Source organism: Cloeon dipterum, chromosome 3 (assembly GCF_949628265.1).
Source record: "Cloeon dipterum chromosome 3, ieCloDipt1.1, whole genome shotgun sequence".
Taxonomy (NCBI): domain Eukaryota; kingdom Metazoa; phylum Arthropoda; class Insecta; order Ephemeroptera; family Baetidae; genus Cloeon; species Cloeon dipterum.
In genome coordinates this window covers 19,433,357-19,457,531 of record NC_088788.1, presented here as the reverse complement: position 1 = coordinate 19,457,531, position 24,175 = coordinate 19,433,357, and the positions used below count along the sequence as shown (strand labels likewise).

Genomic DNA, 24,175 nt, shown 5'->3' with positions numbered 1-24,175 from the left:
CACGTTGACTTTTCCAATCGCTTAACTTTTCGCCTGAACACATAAACTATCATGATGCGCGTGGTATGAAGAGTTTTCTTGCTCTTTCCAACCCGATCAGCCAATTTTGGTTGTGAAATGTACACGGTTTTAATAACATTAAATTCTTTATTATAGAGATAAAATTGTCATTGGTCACAGGGAAGGCTGAAATATATAAATATAAGATAATGAAGGCCAGAATTTTTATTTTTTATAAGTTTTGGCTTTACTAAAGTTCTTAAACCGTTCGTTATGATAGATGCTCTAATTCGAAATCCAATTGTTTTAAAAATGCGTTTAAAGAAGTGAGGTTACGTCAAAGTAAATGACAAGTCAATGATGAATAATAAAAAAAATATTAAGAACGGGCAATATTACTGGTAAAAAAAAATGGATAAGACTACTCAGGAGAGCAAAGCCGAAATGGGCTTCAAATCATGTTTAAAACTCGTTAAAGTGTGCGCCTTGCAAAAGGGAGGGAAACTGTGCCGCAGAACAGGCTTTTATCGCGGCTGGCATTTATATCATTTCACTACACGATAATGAAACATATTTTTTGGTTAAAAACTAGAGGTCTTGAGCCAAAATTGGCCGCCTGGTGCAGCGCGGATGGCTGAAACCTCTAAATCAAGTGATACGATTCAAAAATTATCGGAATTGAAAGTAATGATATAACAAATATTCAAAAAAAATACCCTTATTACCGAAACATGAACTAATTCTTTAGTGTGACATTATGTGTGGCTAATCCATAGCCACCGAGGAATCAATGATTTGCTGGTATCTAGAAACCGTGAATGCTATAAATTGACTTTCCTGCATTCCGTTTTTTTAATTTTTTTAATACACGAAAAAAATATTTTGGAATTTAATTCCCTTTGAACTTGGCATTATAAGCGATGAAACAAATTCGAAATCTAGCGCAAAAATTCTAATTTGCAAAAATTTGCAATGCGGAAAGGGGTGCGTGTGACGGTGGAATCGGGAATTCGGGGGACGGCACGCGGCGGCTTTGATGAGAGCGGCACATCAATCTTTTGCGCGCCGTGTCATCGCATACAGCACACAAGTGCGCGTGGAGAGAGAGAGAGAGAGAGAGAGAGAGAGAGAGAGAGAGAGAGAGAGAGAGAGAGAGAGAGAGAGAGAGAGAGAGAGAGAGAGAGAGAGAGAGAGAGAGAGAGAGAGAAAGTGTCTTTTGCCTGCCCCCGATTATTTAAATTCTTCATTCTGCGCTCTCTGTGTGTGTATCGAATTTGCATCCGCCGCACGTGAAGCCGAAATTGATCGATGCCACCGCTCGGCTCTCTCTATTTTCCGACAGGCCGAATCGTGGCTCCGGGGGGCGCAAACCCCATTCTTCCTGCTCTCTCTCTCTCTCTCTCGCTCGCTCTTTGGCCGTCCGATTCGCTTTTCTTTTCGCGTCACCGCGCAAATCTTATCTGCTCACGCACTTTGACAGTCAAATCGAATCTCAGTCAGCCCCTTTCCTAATATTTGTTTCCCGCTGTTGATTTTTATGACACCGAACGCCACGCTCAAAACGTCGATGATTTGAAAGCGATTGAATCAGCACTCTGTGAATATTATGGTTGAATTCTTGGTTTATCATATCATGCATTCCCGCATAAAAAAATATCGCCTGAGAATGTTCTAAGAATATACCGACTTCGCCCAGGATTAATCTAAAAAATTAATTATATATGAACTTATGATACGGTTTTTCGTGATACTGGATTAATCTGTAGATTAATTTAAGAGAATATCGTTAGAATGTTCCAGGATTATTCTGCCGGGGTTTGTTTCAAAAAACTCTAAAGAATGATCCTAGAACATTCTCAGAATATACTTATGGATTAATCTTTGGATTGTTCTAGGATTAATATTCAGCGTATCAAATCTTAACTTTGGATTATTCTTTGAGGATAATCTAAGAATGTTCTTAGGTGATTCTAATATCATTTTAAGGTTAACATAGATTGTGACAAAAATTATCCCCAAATTATTCTTAAAATTACCCTCAGATTGTTCCTAGAATATTTCAAAATCTGTTATTACTATTACTGCGATATAATTGGGAATTATTTAAATAATAACAAACTTATTCAGTTAAATTTTTAAAATTTATTTGTTTTTAATCATATCAGGTACAAAATTTTCTCTCATTCAATGCCAGCACCGCCAATCTTGAAGCCCAAACTGCAGAACTTAAACGATTGTATCTTTTCCCGTCGTGCAAAACAGCTGCGGACGGCTTGAAGCTAAAAAAAGGGAGCGACTCGTAGAAAAAAATGAATAAAAGCTTTTTTCAATTAGCTGTGCTTGGAAAATGGAAGGTAGAAGTATGTCAAGTTCATGCATAATATTTTTCCATTTTCCAAGCGAAGCCAATTGAATCGTAATGTGTAATCAAAATTCTCGAAAGCGTACAAAAAACGCGACCGCGATTTACATGGAAAAATTACATTTTTCATCACCGATTTACAGTTTCCGCCACCCAAACTTATTTATAGGGTTCTAATTAAGAACATTAAGGACTGGAGAAGATCCCATATCAAAAAAATTGGTGGCGAAAACCGTACAAGTAGCGGCGAAAAGTGTAATTTTACAATAAAACCGTTGGATTTCAAAGTTGCGCGATCTGTTCTAATTTCTTTGGACGCTAATCTATAAAATGAGACTAACCCTGTTAACCGCTAGATCCAGGTCATCCGTCCAAGTCTGCGGGACGTCCGTGTTGTCCCTTACTGGCGGCGTCCGGCGTCCTGCGTCCGTTAATAACTTTAACTTTAAACGGCGGTTGACCGTTGACGCGTTAGACAAAGAGAGCGAGGCAGGATTTTGCGGATTTTGGGGATTTTGTAAGTCTCTTGCTGCTGCTGCTCGCTAGTCCTGCTGCCACCGCCCGTCGCCCCTCCCCCGCTCTAAGGAGAGTAGAGACTAGGAGGCGACATTCGGTATCAAGCTGATACCCTACTATATGCACGCCAGCTTTATTTGCACGGTGTTAGTATGTTGCTAAGCAACGCGACTGATTCCTAGTAAACAATCAGTCTAACAATGGGTCGCAATATCGAAAATCGCAGGAAAGCCTCGAAATCTCGCGTTCGGGACGGATACAGACCTTCGGACAGTCGGATGGATCGCCAATAAGAGCAAAAGTCTTCAGGTTAGTCTGTTGTGTTTGCACACCTGGTGCACACTAGACGAAGCTTGTTTAGCTCACCTACTAACATGACTCGCGGCTGACACTTTTGCTGTTATTGGCGATCCATCCGACTGTCCGAAGGTCTGTATCCGTCCCGAACGCGAGATTTCGGGGCTTTCCTGCGATTTCCGATATTGCGACCCATTGTTAGACTGATTGTTTACTAGGAATCAGTCGCGTTGCTTAGCAACATACTAACACCGTGCAAATAAAGCTGGCGTGCATATAGTAGGGTATCAGCTTGATACCGAATGTCGCCTCCTAGTCTCTACTCTCCTTACCCCGCTCCACAAATCAGAGGCAGGCAGCAGGCATTCCATGCAAGTGCGTGCATGCATGTGCAGCCGCCGCTACCACGCGCACACTAAAATCGCCCTTTTAACCCTTTTTTGTCCTTCTGACCATTATTTTCATATTTGCCCGTTTATCGGTAGCATTAAATAAGACTCTTTGTGTTAAGAAATTAATATATTCAATCGCATTTATGATTTTTACCCTTTTTAATCCGGGCAGATTCTTTGAAAAATAAAGGCATCATAATTTTGTATCAGATAATGAAAAAGGTTTAGGTTTTAATATTAAAATATAATCCATCGACTTAATTAAAAAATATTTCCTAGAAAAATATTTTTTGTGATATTATTTAACAATATGGCAGTTAATTTTCTTGATTAAATTATGTTTCATATTTAATTTTGTTTTTAATTTTAAGAAAAATATCGAAGTTATTCTCTTTTAGGGTTTTTTAAAGAATATTCTAGGAACATTAAAAAAATATTGTTGGATTAACCTCAGAATGATCCATAGAATAATCTGGGGATATTCTATTAACTATATTCAAATTTCCCCTTTGGGATTATTCTAGGGATATTCTTGTAAATTAATCTCTAGATTGACTTTAAAACATTTTAAGGTTAATCTGGATTCATTCTAAGAAAATTCCAAAAATTATATTTTTAGATTAATCTCAGAATGATCTAAAGAATAATCTGAGAATATTTTTTTAGATTAATCTCTAGATTGATCTTAAACATTCATAGATTAATCTCAATTAATACAGGATTAATCCTGGATCATTTTTTCGGATTAATTTTTTCGGGTAAATTTTGATTAATCTAAGATTATTCCGGATATTCCTGGGTTATATTTTTTTATGCGGGTTGTTTTCCTTTAACGTTCAAATATTATCACAACGTGACTTAAGTAAATTTTCTCATGTTGTATTTACGCGCAACTTTTGTTGGAAACAAGATGAATTGTAAATTCCAATGACGACCACTCGCTATCTCATTTAAAATTGTTCTATTTCATTACTACACGACGTGTAATTTCTTTTAATAGTCTGAAAGTGATCAAAACAGAATAATTGCAGTTACACTTATTTAACTGAAGGCATTTTTTATTGTTATTTTCTTTAGTTGAGTTTCAAACTTCAGTTTTATATCCAAATGTAATAAATATATTTAGGCCGACCAAAGCTTATCCCGCTTATTCCATTCAGTCATTTCGTAGCTCACCAGTTAAGATACAATCTGCGCTATCCTTAGAGTTAGGAGACAACCATCCTCTTATTTTTATCTTTTACTTTTTGATTGTTCAAAAATTTAATTTTATAGACAACAGATTAGTCAGTGTTTTGAAAAACATGAAAAATTAAAAAAAACTAGACCATAAATAAGATAATTAAATACCTTACACGGTCCTATTTTTGCTAGAAAACGTTTCTCTCCAAGTAATTAAAATATATCTGAAATCTGATCAGTTTTTTCCACTCAATTTGATATTTTTTGTGTTGGGTGAATGAACTCCAAGTCTGCGGCACTTCAGAGTTGGTTTGGATTATTAGAGGAAATAAAAATAATTTAATGTATAGGCCAGGCTTTTTTAATGTCTACGTCAGCGTTAGAGAGCTTCTAGTCGCTAGTCAAAATGAAAGCTTTTTTAGTTCGACTACAGAGGACCTTAAAGATTTGCGAGGGCTGCGGAGTGCGGATTGGTTGCCAAGACCCAATGTACTGTCTTTGAACATTCGAACATATTAATTCACTCCTGCCATCCTGACTCTTTCTTTGCCCTCAATGCTTTCAAACTCTTTAATTCGTTAAAATTGAACGATCAACTCACTTCCCCAAAATTATTTGGCGCCTCTGGGTGTGTTGCTGCGAGCGTCCGCGTGGTTGCAGCACGCAGCGGTGGGTGCCGTCGACATTGACGGTGGTAAGCTCCTCTTGCAAGCACGCCGGTAACTACCAAAAACAAGAAAACAGCCTAGAGACCATTTTGAGAGGTTCGAAGCAGCACTGTAACAGCTCGAACAAATTCGACTTTTTCTCAGCAAGTAAATCAGGTGAGTTGGATTTGAGTTTCTGGATCTTGCGCGCGCCCTCATTCCGACCCTTTCGAGATATGTACCAGCCCCGAGAGTTCGCTTTTCGAGTAAAAATCGTCTTTGTACGATTATCGATCGGTCTGCACCGCACGGCGTGCCCTTGCCATACGCAAATTTAGTAGCGTGAAGGCTATGCCGGACGATTTCATTTATTTCCGGCGTCCTTTTCGGTTCTTCAGTCCGAATTGTCATTTTTAGCGTTTTAATTTATTTCCTCTGTTATAATATCGATGGATATATTACGCACTTCTTCGATTCAAGCGTATAAACTGCTGTTTGAACACGGGAAGAATTAGCGTGCCCTACACGTTTAACTAAAAACGGATTAAATGATTATGTTTATGCGTGTAGTGATGTTGAAATCGTAGAAGCATTGCAGCTATCATAGCTGAATTTCAAACAAAATGTTCAATTGCATAACATAATGTTTTTTGACGCCAATGAGAACATGGCTTTTTAGAAGCCTCGTTTAGGGAATTGCGTAGTGCGTGTACGTGTAACTGTTTTTTGGCCACCATAATTATATTTTCGTTTAAATTTGAAAGTGGTTGTATTCCTGCGCAATAATATTTTGTTCAAAGTGCTTGTTGATTGCTTAATTATGGGCAAAAAGTTCTTTTAAGTTCTCAAAAGATATTGTTTAAGGGTGTGTCACCGTGTTGTAAGTGCAGAAGATGGTGATAAAATAGTCCTTGTGGTTGCTACTTTACATTGTTGTGTAAAATAGATGTTATTGTTGTTGTGCATCTCTGCTTTGCTTAATAGCGTGTACATACGTACTTTAGCTTGCGCAGGACTTTGATTTCCAAAGAATCCTACTTGTTTTCCTTTTAACTCAAATCTCTCTTTGTAAATAATATTACTATCTTAGTGACCTTATATTCACCTCAGATTATAAAACTTAAATATAAAACAAAAAATATTTTAACTCAAGAAAAAAATAGTTTCTCATTTAGTCGAAAAAAACTTTCGAACTTGGAAAATTCAAACGAAGAAATTTAAAATTTCCTGCCATTTTTTATCTCAGATAATTTTTGTAATATTTATTGTCTATCAAAGTGATTTGATTTATCAAAGGATCCAATAAAAAATCATTCTTGCATGCTTTTTTATCTATTTATCTAAACTATAGCATTTGAAAAACTTTTTAGATAAGAAGAGATGGAGCGTGGAGGCAGAGGTGGCGGACGGAGTTTCGGCGGCACACGCGTCTACGTCGGCGGGCTGACGGACGCGGTGAAGAAGGAGGAGATCGAGCGCGAGTTCGAGAAGTTCGGCACGCTAAGCCACGTGTGGGTGGCGTTCAACCCTCCCGGCTTCGCGTTCATCACATTCGAGAACGAGCACGAGGCGCAGTCGGCCGTGGACCACCTGAACGGCAGCGAGCGCTTTGGCACTAAGCTGCGCGTCGAAGTGTCCCGCAGCAGAGGCCGCGGCGGTGGCGGACGCGGAGGCGGCCGTCGCGACTTTGGCGGCGGCGGTGGCCGCGGAGGCGGCGGTCGCAGCGACTTCGGCGGCGGCAGGCCGTACGACCGCTTTGGCGGCGGCGGCGGTGGTGGTCGTGACGACCACCGCGGCGGCGGCGGTGGCCCCCGCCAACGCAGCAGGTCTCCCCCGGGACGAAGGTATTAGCGTAGGGGGACCGCCACCCCTGGGCCCCCTCCCCCTCCTTCACTCGCCCCTCTCGACTCGCCCCTTCTGTGAGACGCACTTGCCTGCAATACGTGCCTCCTGAACACTTCTTGATAAACGCGCCGAATTCACCCCCCTTCGAACCCCAACCCCCGTACAAATTCTCTGCAAAGTGGAACCATGCAATTTTGGTGCGACGCGACACCTGGATCTCTCTATTTCATTTTCGAGGAATTGTTGCCTGCCGATGCCAAAGTCTGAAGCTCCCCGACATTTTCCACCGCCTGTTTTCTTCTGTAATTATCGAGTAACACGACCGACGAGTTACCACGCTAGATAAAATTCGTCCAATCCGCTCTTATCTTCTCCAGTTCTAACTTTCGAGGGAATAAAACATACCCAAAAAAATATAAATAAATCCGTGTCCGACATTTGACTGCTCTCCCCTCAAGCATCGAGTGAATTAACTGCGAACACGTCAATTGCCATTGAGATTAGTGCGACTCATTCCTCTTCTTGCATGGTTCCTCTTTCGACAAAGACAGTGAGTGCCCCGCCGATTTGCTTTCGCGTACACTATTTGGTGCTTTTGCCGCGACGTGCATGGCCGCGCCTTGGGAGCGAGTGTAATTTCCTCTACTTGCAGCGACTACTACGAACAGAGCTACCGCTCTCGAGACCAATACTCGGGCGACACCGCCAGAAATTACCCGTCGCACGGAGGCGCCAACAGATACTAAGGTAGCCCACACTCTCACAAAACTCGTAAAGAGACTGAACAGACCTAGTCAAAGCTGTGATATATCAAAAACCTGAGAGAAAGAGACGTCGTTGTTAAACACAATTTTCTCTTCAACTGACGTCGTTGTTATCAAAAAGCGTCGTTGTGACTGCCAAACATTTGCCTTTATTTCTTCTCAGACACAAGTGAGACTTCGTTGTACTTTTGGTTTTTTCTCCATGCTTTTAGCTGAGACTGCGGCGTTGCGAGCGCGTGTATAAACTGTGTGTTCGTATATTTACAGAACTCGTCGTCGGTGTGCGACCAGCCACTGCTAAATTGGTCAGCACAAGACTGTCTCCGAAATCTGCTACAGCTTCACGAAAAAACAAACATAATTATTCATTCTCTCGCGTTCACTTGATTTTATCCCATGTAGAAACGGTAATCTCTGCGCATAATCGAATCATTATCATCCATTTATAAGCACTTTCGCTTATGAATAAAATATTTCATTTACGAATATCAATGGAACTAGGCCGTTTTACTGCATACAATGATAAACAAGATACTTCGTACTTTGACGATTTTAGTGTAATATTTCTATAACTTTTATTTCATTTTTTGAAAGTTGAATTAAGTTATTAATCACTTAATTTCAAGCAAACTATGAATCTTGGCTTATTATTGTAAATAAACAAAAATTGTAAAAGCTAAACGCTAGTTTTATTTTCCAATAACATAACTTAAATTCTTAAAAATATATAAGCATAAAAATAAGAATCAAATTTGATTCACAGCCAGACATTTTTGTCTGGCTGATTGAAATCACTCTATGTGGAGCCAAATGTCGGACGTGCAGTCGCCACCAGGGTAGCGCACCTCATGAGCCAGTACTGGACCGTCTGGCTCCTTGCCGAAGTCAACGATGAAGTCCTCATCCAACTCAAGTCCGCCCTTTTCAACGTCCACCTTGGCTCGCACCAAAACAGACCCGTTCCTATTTACATCAGAGTGATTAGTGATAAACGCGTAAATCTGCTGTTAAATTCTCACTTGGTCATCTCCGGGTAAAACTGTTTATCCCAGGGGGAGAACAGGGAGCTAGTGATGTATAGCCTTTTTCCATCAAGGCTTAGCTGCAGCATCTGTGGAGCACCGTGGAGACGTCTGCCTTTCAAGTATACAGGCTTTGGTTGCTCCTGCAAGGCACAACGTATGTTTAATAAAGTATTTCACATTACTCAAACTTAAATGAAAATTTGACGCATGAACTCTTTACACTGATATTGGCTCTTAATATAAAATAGCTATTAAGATTTATCTCTTATATCAAATTGGGAAAAACATGAGGATTTTGTGTGCTGCTAAATTACCGTTAGTTCCTGGTCCTCAAGAACCTTGACCTTGCTGTCGCTCAAGATGCTTCCGCCAAGGAACAGTTGACCTACGAGTTTAGGATTGCGGCGGTCGGTGATGTCATACTGGCGGACATCACCATGAAGCCAGTTGCTGTGGCAAAGGAATCGGTCGTCCAGAGAAATCAGAATGTCCGTCATCATACCTTAAAAAAGCAAGATAGTTTGACATAATGCTTAATTTTCGTCTCGCTTCCTGTCTAACCTGCCATCATCTCTGTTGGCCAGCCCTCAACTTTTTTCTTTGGTATCTTGACTACTGGTTCAGCGTTCCACTTTCCATCATCTTCTTGGAAAAATCTGGAGTGTTTTTAATTGCTGATATTACTCAACACCCACGTCAACATTAATTGCAGTAAGGAACATTTACGAATAAATGCACAAAAGTGGTAAGAATTCGCAATCCAGACTTTAAATGGTGTCAAAATTGGATGGAAGAAAAAAGCAAAAATTTTAACCTGTAGATGATCGCATTAAGGGCACAGCCAACATATCCCTGTGGTTCTTTTGGGTTGTGCAAGAATCTGATCTCAAGAGGGGCGACTCCCTCTGCTCCAAGGTCAACAGTCTGCAGCAATTTGCGCTCGTTCCAGCTGAAGAAGTTGAGGCTGTTGCCGTATAGCTCTGAAAGCAGTAGATAATACGCCTTTCTCAGTAGAAGCAGAAAAAGTGCCAACAATGTACTCACCTTTGTTAGAGCAGTCCTCAGGAATAAATCCCTTTCTGAAGGACTTTGGCGCGCCCCACTCGCTGCTCACCATGATATTGAACAGCGGCTGGTACCAAAAGTCGTAGCCGAACTTGGCGTCCTCCTTTGACCATGGACCTGTTGAGAATAATATGTAATGCTTTCAAAGTGTATTATGATTTTTCATTTTCAGCTTTTCCCTAGCTATACACTGGATTATGCTTTAAAAAAGTACCAAATAAAACGGTTAATTTTGTAACTTAAATCCTCCTTTACAGATTATTTTGCAGACAATAGTGTGGATTAATTAACCGGATGACAGTAAAAAATGTCTATTATCATAGAGGTAGTAATAAAACCTTTTAATGTGAAGTCTTTGCAGTCCAGCAGAGCAAATCCCCCTCTTCCATTTTCAGCAACATCTCCCATTGCTGAAATCATGACTTCGCCAGAAGCCAGGCAATGGGCCGTATGGGGCGCTGTCAAGTTTAATGAATGAAGTTCGCTTGGCTCTAGCACCTACGTTGATGAAATAATGATGAATTGTTATAACAAAGAGTTGCCGTTGTAAAAATTACTTTGTGCAGTTTGGGCTCTTTTGGATTGGCACCAGTTTCAAGCACGTAGATTCGGTCACTGCCGAGGCATGGAATGATAATCTTGTCCCTTTTGCAGCTTGGATCTCCGTGGCAGCTGCTGCAGGAATTCCAGCCAAAGTGGTGGAACTCATCTCCGATGGCTGTACCATAGCAACGACTGATCACCTTTATCACAGAGAAATTTTCGGTGCTATATTTTTATCTCTTTTCTGCCAGCTTAAATTAATATTTTAATTCTATACATTTTACTGATATAAAATTTACTCACGCACTCTTATTGAAAATGTCTTTCTTATCAAAATTATATTTATTTTTAGGGTATTATTTTATTTTTTAAGTAAAAACGGAAAATTTGTTTTTATAAGTGAGTAATATGGAAGAAATGAGAGAAATAAGAATAGTCAGCAGATTAAATTACAATAATGGTGACTGAACTTTCCCTGTATAAGAATGCAGTCATGGCATATTTGCACTTATTTTAGAGTGGAAATTATAATTCGTGCCGGACATCTATTAAATTATTACTACCTGACAATAGGAAGGGCTCTCAGGGTCCACATCAACTGTTGCCAAGTAGTCTGGCTTTTGACGCCCTTCCGGCTGCACGCAGATAACGTAGAGAATTTTTTCCTTTGGCCCATTTTTCATTGCATCCAAAGGAGTGGCGTAACCGGGTCCAGAGCAGCAACCTATTTATAATATTACGATTAATTTCAATCAGTTGAATTTAATTTTTGTCAAATTTAAAAAGTTAAATTTGTATTATCTGTACCAGACATTGTGAATATTTTGTGGATGTGCGGCACGAAGGCACTGTGGCAAAGAGAGAATACTGTGTGACGCTTTTAGGAGTGATGACCTAGCACCAAACTTTGAACCGCTTTCAATGTACCGGCCCTGTTAGCCGCGCATAAAAAGAAAGATCAACAGTTGTCTTTTTGTATGACAGTCACAGCCCTTCGTCAAGGTCAGATCTCTCACAGACGCCTTCAACTGTTTTTTGGGGCAAAGTTCTCTCCAAATGCCGCGAACTCGACCTCCGCCTGTAAACATATATATTAGAAAAAATTAATATTTTTATTTTTACTCGTGTATTGCACACCAATTAATCAAATGAAAATGCTTTTGAAAATTTGAAGACAATTTAAAACCATAATTACTGTTAGCAACATCAAAGTTCCTTGAGAAATGATTGAACAGCGAAAAAATATTTTTATACAGCTATATTGTCGCGCGTGAAAACTAAATAATATAATTATAGTCTGTTTCTCTTCGCGCCATGAGAATTTGATGATACTTCTTTACAAGAGCTTCTTTTAAGTTTAAACGCACAATTTCTAATGAAACTCCAAAATGAACACAATATTTTCTCATTTTTTAAAAATGTTCTTTTCTAACCTTATTTAAATAATGAATATATTTCAATATAACAAGTATGGCCTGGTAAACGTAATAAGCACCGAATCCTATCTCCTCCTCCTCTCTGTACACTCCACTGAGGGAGATGAAAGTCAAGAAAGTGATTGGTCAACAATTTTAACCTGCAATAAAGAGAAAGGGCGTGTTCTCTGTTCGGTTGTTTTGGTTTAGCAACGACGCAAGTTCTGACGTCCGCTTACCGTCTATGCGGCCGTATTTTTTCCACAATTTTTAGTGATACACTGAGTCACTTTGCCGCGATAACAGTTAATTATCGTCACGTCACCTGCACTTATCACACCAAGTTTAGCACTTACATAAAGTAACTGAACGCCACCATCTACAAGTTCATTGTTAGTCTGACTCCCTGAGGAAACACAAGAAATTATAATGGCATACCCTGGTGCACCGGTAAGTTTTGTGCTTTTGGCCTCATTTCGAGGAATGATGTTATACTTTTTGAAGGTTTAACTGCAACGAACAATCGTGATTGAGCGTTGAATATTATGTTACTATGTAATTTTTCAGGGTGGTTATCCTGGGGGTCAAGGAGGCGGTTACCCTGGCCAGCAGCCAGGTGGTTACCCTGGTGGAGCTGGAGGCTACCCCGGAGCAGCCCCAGGAGGCTACCCTGGAGGACACCCTGGTTCCGCCCCTCCAGGTGGTCACCCAGGGGGCTATGCTGGGGGACACCCTGGATCCGCCCCTCCAGGTGGTCACCCAGGAGGCTACACTGGAGGACACCCTGGATCCGCCCCTCCAGGTGGTCACCCAGGTGGCTATCCCGGGGGCTACCCAGGAGTGAGCCCCGAAATTCAGGGCTGGTTCCAAGCGGTGGACTCGGACAGGTCGGGCAAAATCTCTGCCTTGGAGTTGCAGGCGGCTCTTGTGAACGGTCAGGGCAGGACCTTCAGCGACACAGCATGCGCACTCATGATTGGTGAGAGGCAGATTTGAGTTATTCAATTACGAAATCGGCATCGCTCTGTATTTTTGAAGGAATGTTCGACAGAGACAAAAGTGGAACGATCGATATGATGGAGTTCCAGCAGCTCTTCGGTTACATAAACCAGTGGTTGTCTGCTTTCAAAGGATTCGACCGCGATAACTCAGGTTTCATTGACGAAAGTGAATTAACACAAGGTGAGACTTAAAGATTTCAAGTAGTGAATTTGACAAACGTTTTATATGTTTATATCTCTTGTAGCTTTCATGCAAATGGGATATCGGTTCAGTCCCGATTTTGTCAAGTTCCTCGTTGCCAAGAGCGACCCAGCAACCAAAAACAAAGTCTCCGTGGACCAGTTTATTGTTATTTGCGTCCAAATCCAGAGATTCACAGGTCAGAACTTGAATTATCATATTATTTTGATTAGGTTTGCTGATTGCATTTTACTAATGGTTTCAGAGGCTTTTAAGACCCGAGACACAGAGATGAGAGGAGTAATCAACATTGGTTATGAGGATTTCATGACCATAGCGCTTTCCGCTTCCGTCTAAAATTATTTCATTTATCTACGCTATTCTGCATTTCTTTATCATTTAGGGAAATTAATCGATAATGTTAAGTTGAAGTTGTATTGCAAACTATTCAAAATAGTATATGCATTATTTGTTATTTGGAATTCACTTAATAAAGTAAAATGATTTTAAAATAATTAACGAGTCTTTGTTAGATTTCCTTAAAATAATTTTAAGTAGCAAAATAATATTAGAGGCTTACACTTTAACGTAAAAATATTATTGATTAAATGCTTTCACAAAGAAAAATAGCTAACAGAATATAAGATATTGATTTTGAACGCCAGGTAAACATAATTTGATATTAGTTGGCATTAGACTAATTTAAACTAAAGAGGGGATTTCTCCATCAGCCAAATGGACATTGCTTTTGTCCACCAACTGTCAAAGTCACATGACAGAAAATCAATGTCAAGTCATAAAGCGCAAAAGTTGTTCAGTTCATCTGAAAGAGCAATGAACGACGGAATGGAAAAAAGCATTCTGCCCATTTTGGGCGTAATGCAGAAGATAGGGCTTTTGCCATTCAAGCAAGTGCACGGCTCTGGCGCATACGTCAAGCTGATTCGATCCACGCTGCTGCAGGTGCCACACGCGAACCGATACGCGAAAGACAAGCTGATTAACAAATCATGCGTTTCAGGTCGCGAGCTTGGCGTTTTTGGTCCTGATGAGCTCCGGGTCGGCCGTTTCCCTGTGGTACAATGCTCAGCTGCTGATGAAGAGCGGCAACGAGATGGCCACTGAGGTGGCTGATGTTGTTTTGATCTTGATCAGCATTCTTCTCGCGGTCGTGATGGCTTGGTACAGCTACCTCAGCTGCAACTCGATGACTCAGTTCCTACGCTACCTGGCCAAGGTGCGCGGAACAAAATGTTTTCAAACCAAAATACGTCATGTGTGTTCTATTAAGGTGGATAGCGTGCTGGTGGAGGAGACGGCCAGTAACACCCTGACGTATCTGGCGGCAGGCGTCGGCTTATGGCTTTCCAGAGTCGCCGGCACAGCGTGGGCCTTCTCTTGGACTGAGTGGGAGTTGAGCAAGGCGCCCCTCTGGCTTGTCATTCTGGTACTCGAGCTGGTTGTTGTCATACTGGTGCGAGAGGTCTCCCGCAGGTTGGTGTTACTTGCCACTCTGGGTTTTTTAAAACAACCAGTTTCAACAGACTTGAAAGTTTGTCTTCTTGTTAGTTCTATATAAAGCCAGCATATAAAATGTTTTGCACTTAAAATTAAATGTCAATACGGACAGCCCCACGCGAGACGCAAGGTCATTTTTGGTTTGCACTTTTGCAACTAGCTGAATATTTATATTATTTGTAAACATATTATATATATGGCTTCAATGCTTGCAACGCTGTTCCCTAATTGTTCGCGCTTCTCTTCTCCCAACATAGTTGCCCTGATTGAAGAAGCAAAGCCCATAAACAGGTTTTTTCTAACACCACTCCAGCTCTAATTATGACCCAAAGTTGTAAAACGAATATATGGAATTGATATCAGAGAATTGATAAATTGAAACTTAAAATTATTACTGAATTTCGCTTTCATTGTTTAAATAATTTTCAGCATTAAGCTCGTAAATTAATTTTTTTCTACGTTTTCAAAACAATACTTAAAACCATCAAATTTTTTGTGGTTAATCATATTGTCATAAAATAGACAAATTTATATCACTAAAATAAAATTTCTAAACAACTCACAACTCATCATCAACTTTTAAATCATAAAAGCTACCAAGAGCTAAGCTTTAATGGAAAATTTGTGTTCGTCAAACATTAAGAGACTGCAACGTGCCCAATGTGTCAAATTTAAGTCAAATACCTCATGCCCGAAACTAAAGCCAGAATATTTTTTAATGCGGCAGGATAGACATAACACATGAACGCATACTCTTTAGGAGAGCAAGTTTATTTATTGGTCTATTTATTTATTTAAATATATGCTCGACAGTAGGAGGTATTTTATTAATTTTTGTCAATCACGGCGCACACTTTTTCTAACAAGTCCGTTCTTCATTGACTCTTTCTCATCTCAAGCAGCCCTGACTGATGATTTATCCAGGTACAAATTACTGAACGACACTTTGGTGGCCCTGAAGAAGCTTAACAAGAAGAAAAAGCATCCCAAAATTGAGCAACTGGACGCGCTGCAACTTCTAAAGGGCGTCAAACCAGCCTGGACCACCGAGCAGAAGGTGAGCGGCAGTCCACTGGACCCTTTGCGAATCGAGGGTATCAGGGAGGCGCACGCATACCTGGCCGACGCCTACCAGCACCTCAACTCGCACCTGGCCCTCTTCGTCCTGCTGCAGCTCGCCTTCCTCTTCCTCACCCTTCTCAATTCGTCCGTCCAGTTCCTGCAGGTCAGTGTCACTTCCTAACGGCGGCAGCGCATTTAATCAAGCCCTGAACTCGCCCAGGTGTGCATCAGCAGCAAGAGCGTCGGCACCGGCGTCAGTCCATGCTTGGGACACGCACTGCTCGTGTTGGACAGTCTGGTCCGCATGACTTTGGTCACTGTGGCCTGCGATGCTGTCAGAGAAGAGGCGGACAACACTGCAGAGGCGGCCGCCCGTCTGCTGCGCGGGACAGTTGACCAAGACGCTCTCAGAGAGGTTAAACTAGTTGCACAAACTCAGAGTTATCATTTTTGTCTTTAATTAATAAGTAGTCTAATTTTTAAAATATATAACTCATACGAGCGCAGGATATTTTAAATACAATTCCAACAAGCACACACATGCACGCTCATTATGGAGCTTTTTTATATAGACGCTCTGATGTTGAACACACAAAAATTGATTTTAATGTAAATTTGGTAAGAGTCCTCTTTATTTTGCTTTTTACAGCTGCAAGTTCTTGGTTCCCAAGTACGCGCTAGAAAACTAGGTTTCTGGGCATGCGGACTTTTCACAGTTGACAGACCTCTGCTCTTTTCGGTTAGCAATAATTAAAAATCAATTAAATTGTTGGAATTAAGCTTCAAAATTACGAAAAAATTCGATTCACAGATTTGTGGAGCTGTCACATCGTACTTGTTCATCCTTAGCCAGCTCAATAAGTGAACATAGAAGAAAATAAGCATTGATGAGCATCCAGCTACAAGTAGTATTGAGTTTGTCATGAAGTCTTGCTAAGAGCCTGTTTATTGATTAGACAAAAAATAACTGTATTATATTTTTCTTGGTTGTATATTTATGTTATAATATATAAATAAAAATATATGCAGTATCTTCACTTTGCTCTAGAAGGACTGAAAATTGAATGCATTAAAATTGATATGATTCTGTTGTGAGCGAAAAGATTGTTTGATTAATATTTCATTCCATTAAATTATCAGATGTTTTAAATTTCAGAATGAACGATTTAAAATTTTTATTATTATTATTATTTGTTTATTCCTACTGTCATTTAATGCGCATATTATATTGCTAAAATTTTACTATCTACGCGTGAAGCATTTGCGACCGGCAGCGCAGTAAGGGAAGTGGTTCTGAATTGACTAAGGCTTTTGAACTTTGAACGATTTAAAGTTTTAGAACACCACAGCAAAGCATCAGCAGCGATATTTTAAATCGATTTCATAAATATAAAAGGCAACCCTATATTTTGGTTTGATTTAAAATTAATGTGATTTTGATTTCGAATTTTTGAAACAAATTTCTTATCTTTATCTTACCTGTATGGTAAGGGAAAATTGGCTATGATTAATTTGTATCATTTTCCATTGTATGTATTCTAAAGGAATGTTCAACAAGAATAGAACTATCGACGAGGATATTAAGCTTAAGAAATTGTTTGGAGTTTTGGACTAATGGTTGAAAGCATTCCAAACGTTTAGCAATAAATGCAAAGATATCCACGATGAAGAAATTGTTCAAGGTGACGATATATTTTAGAGCATGAAGAAAAGTTAAACAAATATAATCAGGTTTGCTCTTTAGCTCTCATGTATATGAAGCTTCTCCCCTAAAAAGACGTTGCTTGTGAGCGTTTAAAGTCAAGCTTGCACATTTGAAGGGACTGCAAAGGAATAATATCCTTTTACAAATTCATAGAACGCTGCATTTCAAGGCATCCCTGTTTTCTATAAAATGAAATTTGAATTATGAAAATAAATATGTACTAAAACTACTTTTAATCTAAAATGAAAAAATTTAACGGTTGCTCGTTGCTAATGTACCATGTACTTCGCGCGGCCTAAAAAATATTTAAGAAACTCGTATCAAAAACATTTTCAATAATAATTGATTAATCATATTTTTTCACGATTGGCGCTTAATGCCTTTCAAACACTTGCTTTTTAATTTCGAATTTATAGCCCACTAAATTCCTAAAACTGGTTGGAGACATACTCTGGAAAAAAATGTTATGAATGCTTCTAGTGTTCAGCTGAGTGAAGGAATAAAAATGCGTGAAATGCAAGCGTGAAATCGGTTGAGCATTGTTTGCGAGTTTATTTGCTGAGGAAAGCTAACAATAACGTAGAATTAGATAATCGTGTCAGGATAAGTCACACGTACAGATGTGGTATTTGTGAGTCAGGTAAACTTATCATTATTTACGACGATTTATTCTAAGCACCGATCAAATTACTATGGTCATTTTTACTACCTACTACTACTATACTACTACGCGAGAGCAGATTGTGTGAACAGGTGGGTAAGTTAGGTATTGTCTTTTTTTAGCTCAAAATCAGGTTTAACTATAGATGCAACTGTTTAATTTTAATGTTAGCATCGTCTGGTTATAAAAAAGAGATCACATATCGTCAAGACGCTATTTTCATTTCAAATTAAAATGCATTCTTGATCCATTAGCAATTCAATTTGACTGAAAAGAGCAAGATCGCCTATTATCAGAAAGCGATTTAAATTTTTTTATAAGTGATACACACCTGTCAATATCAAGTAAGAATTTTTAGAAAGTTTTTATCTGCTTGTTTCAAGCAAGCTTCGTATCATGAGATGAAATCAGTGTAACGCCACAATTTTTGTTAGCGATCGCAATTATGTTACAGCGTTAGCAGTATTCAATCGCTGCACAACGTGCTGCAGCAGGGAAACTTCGAAGCATATACCCCAAATTCCGTTCCACTGTCGGAAAAACTGACTGCCGGAATGTTTCTTGCGAATTCGATGAAGCTCCGGTCAAGGGTGGCCAGCACAATACTCTTTGCTTTGAGGAAGCATTCCTCCGTTTCTGCTGCAGCTGCTTCAGAACGTGTAAAGAGCTACAGCGAAATTCCTGGACCAAAGCCATTCCCAATCATTGGCAATGCCTGGAGATTCATGCCGTATATAAGTAAGAGCACATTTATATTTTTTGAAAGTTTTAGGTAATTTTGCTACACGTACATTTTTTATTATGCGTCATTTTGCAACCTATCCGTCCTGCGAATTAATTTATCTAAAATTTATTTCTAAACAAAAAATATAGATGTATGTGACGCAACCTGCTGTGGTTATCAACATCATACATCATATTCGTTGCGAATTCTTTGATTTGAAATCCTCAAACTTACAAAAATCGTATACATTCTTTCTATCTTTACACCAGGTTCGTGGGACACTTCAGATTTCGTGAAGTGGAGCAAAGCGATGCTCGACCAATACGGCAAAATTGTGAAAATCAGCAACTTGCCGGGCAGAAAAGATATGATTCTGGTTTTTGACCCAGTCATAATTGCTGAGGTTTTCAAAAACGAGGGCCCGTTCCCTGTCCGATTCCAGTTTCAGGGCGTGAAGTACTACAGGGAAAAAGTCAGACCTGATTTCTACGAGGGATTTCAAGGCATTTTCAATGAGTGCGTTGCTTCCAACTTGACTGAAACATATTTTCGCTAAATTTAATAATTATTTTTAAAGGCTTGGAGAAAGTTGGCTGAAAGCTCGCTTGATCCTCAACCAAGCAATGATGAGCGTCGCAGTTGCCAATCTCTACGTCCCAAGAGTGGACCAAGTGTCAAAAGATTTTGTCCAACTGTGAGAAATTCCTGAGTAAATTCCAGCATTTTTTTATATTTACAATTATATTTCAAGGGTAAAGGTTTTGAGGGACGAGAAGATGGAAATGCCTGATAATTTCAAGAACGAAATTCTCAAGTGGACGCTGGAGTGTAAAGAAACATTCTTTGTGAAATTTTGCTTTTCAATTTTAAATCTTCTATATTTCAGCCATTGCACTGGTAGCCTATGACACCCGTCTTGGTTGTATGAAGCAAAATTTGGACAAGGATTCTGACGCGCAGATCATGATTGACTCCATTGTCAATATTTTTCAGCTCATCTACATAATGGATCTCAAAATACCACTTTGGAAATTTTTTCCCACTAAAACACTGAGAGACATGATCAAGCATTCAGATAACATGCTGAAGTACTAAAAATGAAAAGTCACGAAATGATTATGTTTTACTTAATCTATTTTTCAGAGTTTCCCAAAAATATGTGGAGCTAGCAAGTGCAAAATTTGACTTTGATGCCCCTGAAACTTCGGACATGAGTGTACTGCAGAGGATCTTGAAGCGCGATCCCAACACAAAGCGCGCTGTCATTATGGGTATGGATATCCTTTTTGGCGGAGTCGACACGGTATGCGCTCAACTGAACGCTTTAGAAGCAGCAAATAAAAAATATTTTCTAGACTTCCAACACGGCATCGAGTGCTCTTTACTATTTGGCGTGCAACCCTGACAAACAGGAGAAGCTTTACCAACAGTTGAAGTCAATCATCCCGTCTGACCCCAATGAAAGTATCACTTCAGAACATTTGACACAGTGTAAATACCTGAGGGCCTGTCTCAAGGAATCTATGCGGTATTTACTTAATTAATATCTAATTATTTATATCAACTCTAAATTTACTAAGCCTGGCGTCTGTAACCAATGGTACAATCCGAACTTTGCCAGAGGATGTTGTGCTTGGCAATTACTTTATTCCAAAAGGCGTAAGAAACTCATGATTTCTATTTCGCGGGGAATTTAAACAGCCACGTGCATTTCCAGCGAGCCGAAATTTACTTGTTCAACAGCACTTTAAATGTGCTTGAGGAGCACTTTCCTGAAGCTGACAAATACATTCCTGAGCGTTGGCTTCGCGAGGGTGACAGTTGCCCTGTGAGAAAAGCCTCCGAGGCGCACCCATACACCTATCTGCCATTTGGCCGCGGATTGCGGCAGTGCCCAGGAATGCGATTTGCCTACATGGAAATAGAAACGCTTATTGTCAGAGTAAGTGCTTGCGTCGCCAACTGATTCCGGTTTTTAATTTAAAATGCCTCATTGCCCGCAGATGCTGCTGCAGTTCAAATTGGAATGGCACTATCCCCCTGTCAAGTTTATAAGCAGAGCTCTTCGAACTACAATTTCTCCTCTGAAGTTTACCATTCTTGACCGTGACAACGCATCGCCTCCTATCCAGCCCCAAAAATGAATATTGCTAGCTTTGCACTACCGGCCGACACTGTAACAGGCATTTAAGGAATTGATTCAATATAACTGGTTCAAAATTAATTTCTCCTGAATCGCAAGAATTTATTTTTGCTTAAATGAGAAAGTCACCAAACTTTCTGTGGATCACGTTAATTGAACAATTTATGTCTATTTTTTCCATTCCAGTGGGGAACCTTTAACGTAATTGGAGAGTCCTAGTTACTTTAATTAGTTTACAAATGCTTCAATATTCTTGGGTTAGCATGGCGTAAGGTTGCTAGTTAATCTACGATTCAGTATCCGTTAATAAGAACCTTCGCCTTTCTATATTTGTGTTTTGTTTTATTTATAATTTAGCTTGGTTTTATTGATTTTGTCAGTGCACTATATCGTTAATTTGGTTTAACTTATGCCTATAACATTTATTTAGAGACTTTGATCTTTTGGATGTAATTATCGTAATTATAACTTGATGGATTGTAAATTAAAGTTCATGATGATAGCTGCAGCAGTCGTGTCTTGTCTGCAGATTCTGTTATAAAAACATATTATTCCTTATTCCAGTTTTCTGCTCAGATAAAACTTCAAAAGTGTAAATTGCAACAGATATTAATTAAAAAAAAAATCAATACTAAATCCCGTTTTTTTAATTAACTTCATCGAACTAGAAGCTTTTCGCTTTTTCAATTATCAGAGACTATTTTAAATATTGTAACTTAGAATTTGAAATTAATTTACTTTTATCGATTGATATATAGTGAAGAAAGGTTTCCCTCCATAGGATAGAACAGCTACTTCAGTCATCATTTCACTAACAATAAGCCTAGGAAAAATATCGAGCGGATTCAACTAAAACTCGTCATGTATTCAAAACTTTTGCTGGAAGTCATTGTAATGAGAAAAAAAGAACGATAAAATTTGCATCCAATCAACTTGAACTAATTTTAATATTATTTTTCATATTTTTAAGTATCGGGTGTGTCAAAGTTTGTAATCGCTTGTAACAGGAGTCAAGGTGTTATATTTACGATCAGATATTTCATAATGGTATGATTGTCAGGGCTGTAATACTGAGTGAGGTTAATAACTGACTTTGATATCTAATGGGTTTAAGCTCATAAAGACGAACTCTTAAGTGATATCGCACTACAAAGCAAGCGTCTCATTTGATCAAATACATATTTTGGCACAACATTAAAACACAATTTTTACGGAATAAAAAAGTACTCACACGACAAGCCTTGAAGTTGTGTGGAAACCGTGCCGCAGTACACTCGTTCAGCGCGGGCTGCATTATGTACATATGCCACTGATTGTGAGCTCGCTCGTGGCGGGCAAGGCTTCTTTCCTACACAAAAATAAAGTTATTAAAATATTACGAAGCTGAAATTATCGAAATTATATTTCGAATCAGCACTTAACAGGTTAAGATTTTAAGACATGAATGACTACTCTTTAAATTTAAAATATAATTTTAAAATAATTAGTAGAGGATTTAAGTTGAGAAGTATTTTCAAATATTTAGTCTATATCATTCTATATCATTTGGGCTCCAGGACATCCAATAAAGCCTGATATTGTTTAGTTTTTGCCAATTTAAAGCACAGTGAGGGAAAAACAGAAACAGGTGGTATGTTATTGTTTGTGTAATTAAGTACTGTTATTTTGTAAGCACACCGTATGCACTTATAAACTTTGCCCAAAAATGACACTGACATAGGACAAAGTAACAAAATTGCAAATTTCAAGAAATTTAACAATTAGTCAGCACAGTAGTCATTTAACTGTCTCTATATAGGCGCTTGAGCAACTAATTTACACTAATATTTACTGTCTTAAGATAATACATAGATTGAAGAGTTGTTGTGACGAAACATTCTCTCTAACGAGGTTGTTAATGGATAACTAGAGCAGTCTTTGTAAACGTCCAGCGCTAGTTGACTTATGATCTCAAGCATAAGTAGAAGCAGAAAAACAGCAAGAAGCAGCTTCATTTTCATCCAGAAACTTGAGAATACTACTTGTACTCATTGTATCATTTGGGCAAAGTCTATCAAAGGTGAACACTGAACTGGTAAGCAATGACATCTCTCAATATTACAAAAAATTTTAGCGTCTAAAATCTTAAGTCAACAATATATTATTATTCAGGAAAATTTTCCTACTTTTAAATAAATTCATATTTACGACGAGGAGATTTGTGAGCTGGCACAGTCGATCAGATAATATTTTAACTGAGCTTCCTACCGATTTTCATCTCTCATGAAAACATGTTACATGTTAAGTCTTCTCTTTGAATTTTATTTTGACTATTATGTAACAATAACCCAGTCAGCTGAACTCTAATTTCATCGCCTAGTTTTTTTCTTTTATTACTGTTTCCTCGTTTGGGGACAGCGAATTACTCACTTAATATTAACGAGTTTAGCAGTTAAGATTTTATTAATATGGTCTTTACACAGAATTAAAAACTGACTAATATTTTGACACTGCTAGGAAAAACCTATCGGCATAAGGACAGGATATAAAATATGCATAAATTAATTTGCCATTAAATTATTTTTTCATGATCGCTTCCAGGTTTTGATTTCAGTAACATAAAAAAGATCGGGTCTGATGGTCTTTCAATTTTAAGTCCTTTAATTAAGCATTAATACGAGATAAAATTCTATAGAAGCAACTTATAAGCAACTAACAACAAGATTGAAACTCGCTGTCGCAGTTACCAATTGAAGCATCTTAAACCCTTTTAAAAAGATAACAATAAAATGGGATTTGGTTGACCCCCTTCTGGATAGGATAGAGCACCTATTGCGTCTAACAAGGGCGTCAAATAAAATTTATTTTTACGTCTCATATTACTCTAGCAATCTATTCTTCAAAAGAAAAATAGGCTCTAGGTATAATACGTCTACTAGTATGACCATTAAAATAATGGGAAAACTATTTAGCTTTAAAAGGCTGTATTTTAGTCTGCTGTCTAAAGAATTGAAATGATACAGTGTTGGCTGAAACACATAAATATGTTTTTTGGTAATGTTATTGAAGAACATTTTTGTACGTGAGCCCCCATGAATATGCACGTTCCTTATGCAGGTTCGCGGGAACTAAAGCTCGTCGTGGATTC

The 24,175-nt window shown here is 38.8% G+C and overlaps 5 protein-coding genes across 6 annotated transcripts; 4 read left to right on the top strand and 1 right to left on the bottom strand.

Moving 5' to 3' along the window:
- Nucleotides 1-5,417: 5,417 nt before the first annotated feature.
- On the top strand, nucleotides 5,418-8,363 carry LOC135940743 (RNA-binding protein Rsf1-like). The gene is made up of 4 exons (XM_065485771.1): nucleotides 5,418-5,573; nucleotides 6,767-7,240; nucleotides 7,894-7,988; nucleotides 8,273-8,363. Exons 2-3 carry the CDS (start codon nucleotides 6,777-6,779, stop codon nucleotides 7,985-7,987), a joined length of 558 nt encoding a protein of 185 aa, XP_065341843.1. The 5' UTR covers nucleotides 5,418-5,573; nucleotides 6,767-6,776; the 3' UTR covers nucleotide 7,988; nucleotides 8,273-8,363.
- A 215-nt stretch (nucleotides 8,364-8,578) lies between these two features.
- On the bottom strand, nucleotides 8,579-22,396 carry LOC135940735 (methanethiol oxidase). The gene is made up of 11 exons (XM_065485760.1): nucleotides 22,280-22,396; nucleotides 11,446-11,716; nucleotides 11,202-11,362; nucleotides 10,653-10,838; nucleotides 10,434-10,593; nucleotides 10,075-10,212; nucleotides 9,845-10,010; nucleotides 9,592-9,686; nucleotides 9,345-9,532; nucleotides 9,025-9,170; nucleotides 8,579-8,968 (listed from the first exon to the last, which is right to left on the bottom strand). The coding sequence occupies exons 2-11, from the start codon at nucleotides 11,450-11,452 to the stop codon at nucleotides 8,797-8,799; spliced, it is 1,419 nt and encodes a 472-aa protein (XP_065341832.1). The 5' UTR covers nucleotides 11,453-11,716; nucleotides 22,280-22,396; the 3' UTR covers nucleotides 8,579-8,796.
- Nucleotides 12,246-13,750, top strand: LOC135940741 (peflin-like). The gene is made up of 5 exons (XM_065485768.1): nucleotides 12,246-12,503; nucleotides 12,621-13,032; nucleotides 13,092-13,235; nucleotides 13,300-13,434; nucleotides 13,501-13,750. The coding sequence occupies exons 1-5, from the start codon at nucleotides 12,483-12,485 to the stop codon at nucleotides 13,590-13,592; spliced, it is 804 nt and encodes a 267-aa protein (XP_065341840.1). The 5' UTR covers nucleotides 12,246-12,482; the 3' UTR covers nucleotides 13,593-13,750.
- LOC135940736 (gustatory receptor for sugar taste 43a-like) lies at nucleotides 13,837-17,447 on the top strand. 2 transcript variants are annotated; one of them, XM_065485762.1, is made up of 7 exons: nucleotides 13,837-14,198; nucleotides 14,257-14,472; nucleotides 14,527-14,729; nucleotides 15,678-15,978; nucleotides 16,036-16,230; nucleotides 16,465-16,554; nucleotides 16,627-17,441. In XM_065485762.1, the coding sequence occupies exons 1-7, from the start codon at nucleotides 13,971-13,973 to the stop codon at nucleotides 16,678-16,680; spliced, it is 1,287 nt and encodes a 428-aa protein (XP_065341834.1). In that variant the 5' UTR covers nucleotides 13,837-13,970; the 3' UTR covers nucleotides 16,681-17,441. The 2 variants fall into 2 exon arrangements, with proteins under 2 accessions (XP_065341834.1, XP_065341833.1); XM_065485761.1 differs by having other exon boundaries at nucleotides 14,257-14,729; nucleotides 16,627-17,447.
- On the top strand, nucleotides 18,699-21,107 carry LOC135940733 (probable cytochrome P450 49a1). The gene is made up of 10 exons (XM_065485758.1): nucleotides 18,699-18,919; nucleotides 19,175-19,421; nucleotides 19,483-19,599; nucleotides 19,657-19,733; nucleotides 19,792-19,993; nucleotides 20,049-20,208; nucleotides 20,261-20,433; nucleotides 20,486-20,564; nucleotides 20,623-20,847; nucleotides 20,909-21,107. The coding sequence occupies exons 1-10, from the start codon at nucleotides 18,736-18,738 to the stop codon at nucleotides 21,047-21,049; spliced, it is 1,605 nt and encodes a 534-aa protein (XP_065341830.1). The 5' UTR covers nucleotides 18,699-18,735; the 3' UTR covers nucleotides 21,050-21,107.
- Nucleotides 22,397-24,175: the final 1,779 nt, after the last annotated feature.

Bases quoted from the DNA above. Each gene is read 5' to 3' on its own strand.
- LOC135940735 (XM_065485760.1), bottom strand. The intron at 9,687-9,844 runs GTTAAAATTTTT...AAAACACTCCAG, and splicing joins CTTAATGCGATCATCTACAG to ATTTTTCCAAGAAGATGATG. The intron at 9,533-9,591 runs GTTAGACAGGAA...TGCTTTTTTAAG, and splicing joins GCCAACAGAGATGATGGCAG to GTATGATGACGGACATTCTG.
- LOC135940736 (XM_065485761.1), top strand. From the start codon at position 13,971: ATGGACATTGCTTTTGTCCACCAACTGTCAAAGTCACATGACAGAAAA. The intron at 14,199-14,256 runs GTGCCACACGCG...CATGCGTTTCAG, and splicing joins TTCGATCCACGCTGCTGCAG to GTCGCGAGCTTGGCGTTTTT. The intron at 16,231-16,464 runs GTTAAACTAGTT...TGCTTTTTACAG, and splicing joins ACCAAGACGCTCTCAGAGAG to CTGCAAGTTCTTGGTTCCCA.
- LOC135940741 (XM_065485768.1), top strand. From the start codon at position 12,483: ATGGCATACCCTGGTGCACCG. The intron at 13,033-13,091 runs GTGAGAGGCAGA...GTATTTTTGAAG, and splicing joins AGCATGCGCACTCATGATTG to GAATGTTCGACAGAGACAAA. The intron at 13,236-13,299 runs GTGAGACTTAAA...TATCTCTTGTAG, and splicing joins CGAAAGTGAATTAACACAAG to CTTTCATGCAAATGGGATAT.
- LOC135940733 (XM_065485758.1), top strand. From the start codon at position 18,736: ATGTTTCTTGCGAATTCGATGAAGCTCCGGTCAAGGGTGGCCAGCACA. The intron at 18,920-19,174 runs GTAAGAGCACAT...TCTTTACACCAG, and splicing joins GAGATTCATGCCGTATATAA to GTTCGTGGGACACTTCAGAT. The intron at 19,422-19,482 runs GTGCGTTGCTTC...TTATTTTTAAAG, and splicing joins TTTCAAGGCATTTTCAATGA to GCTTGGAGAAAGTTGGCTGA.
- LOC135940743 (XM_065485771.1), top strand. From the start codon at position 6,777: ATGGAGCGTGGAGGCAGAGGTGGCGGACGGAGTTTCGGCGGCACACGC. The intron at 7,241-7,893 runs GTATTAGCGTAG...CTCTACTTGCAG, and splicing joins AGGTCTCCCCCGGGACGAAG to CGACTACTACGAACAGAGCT.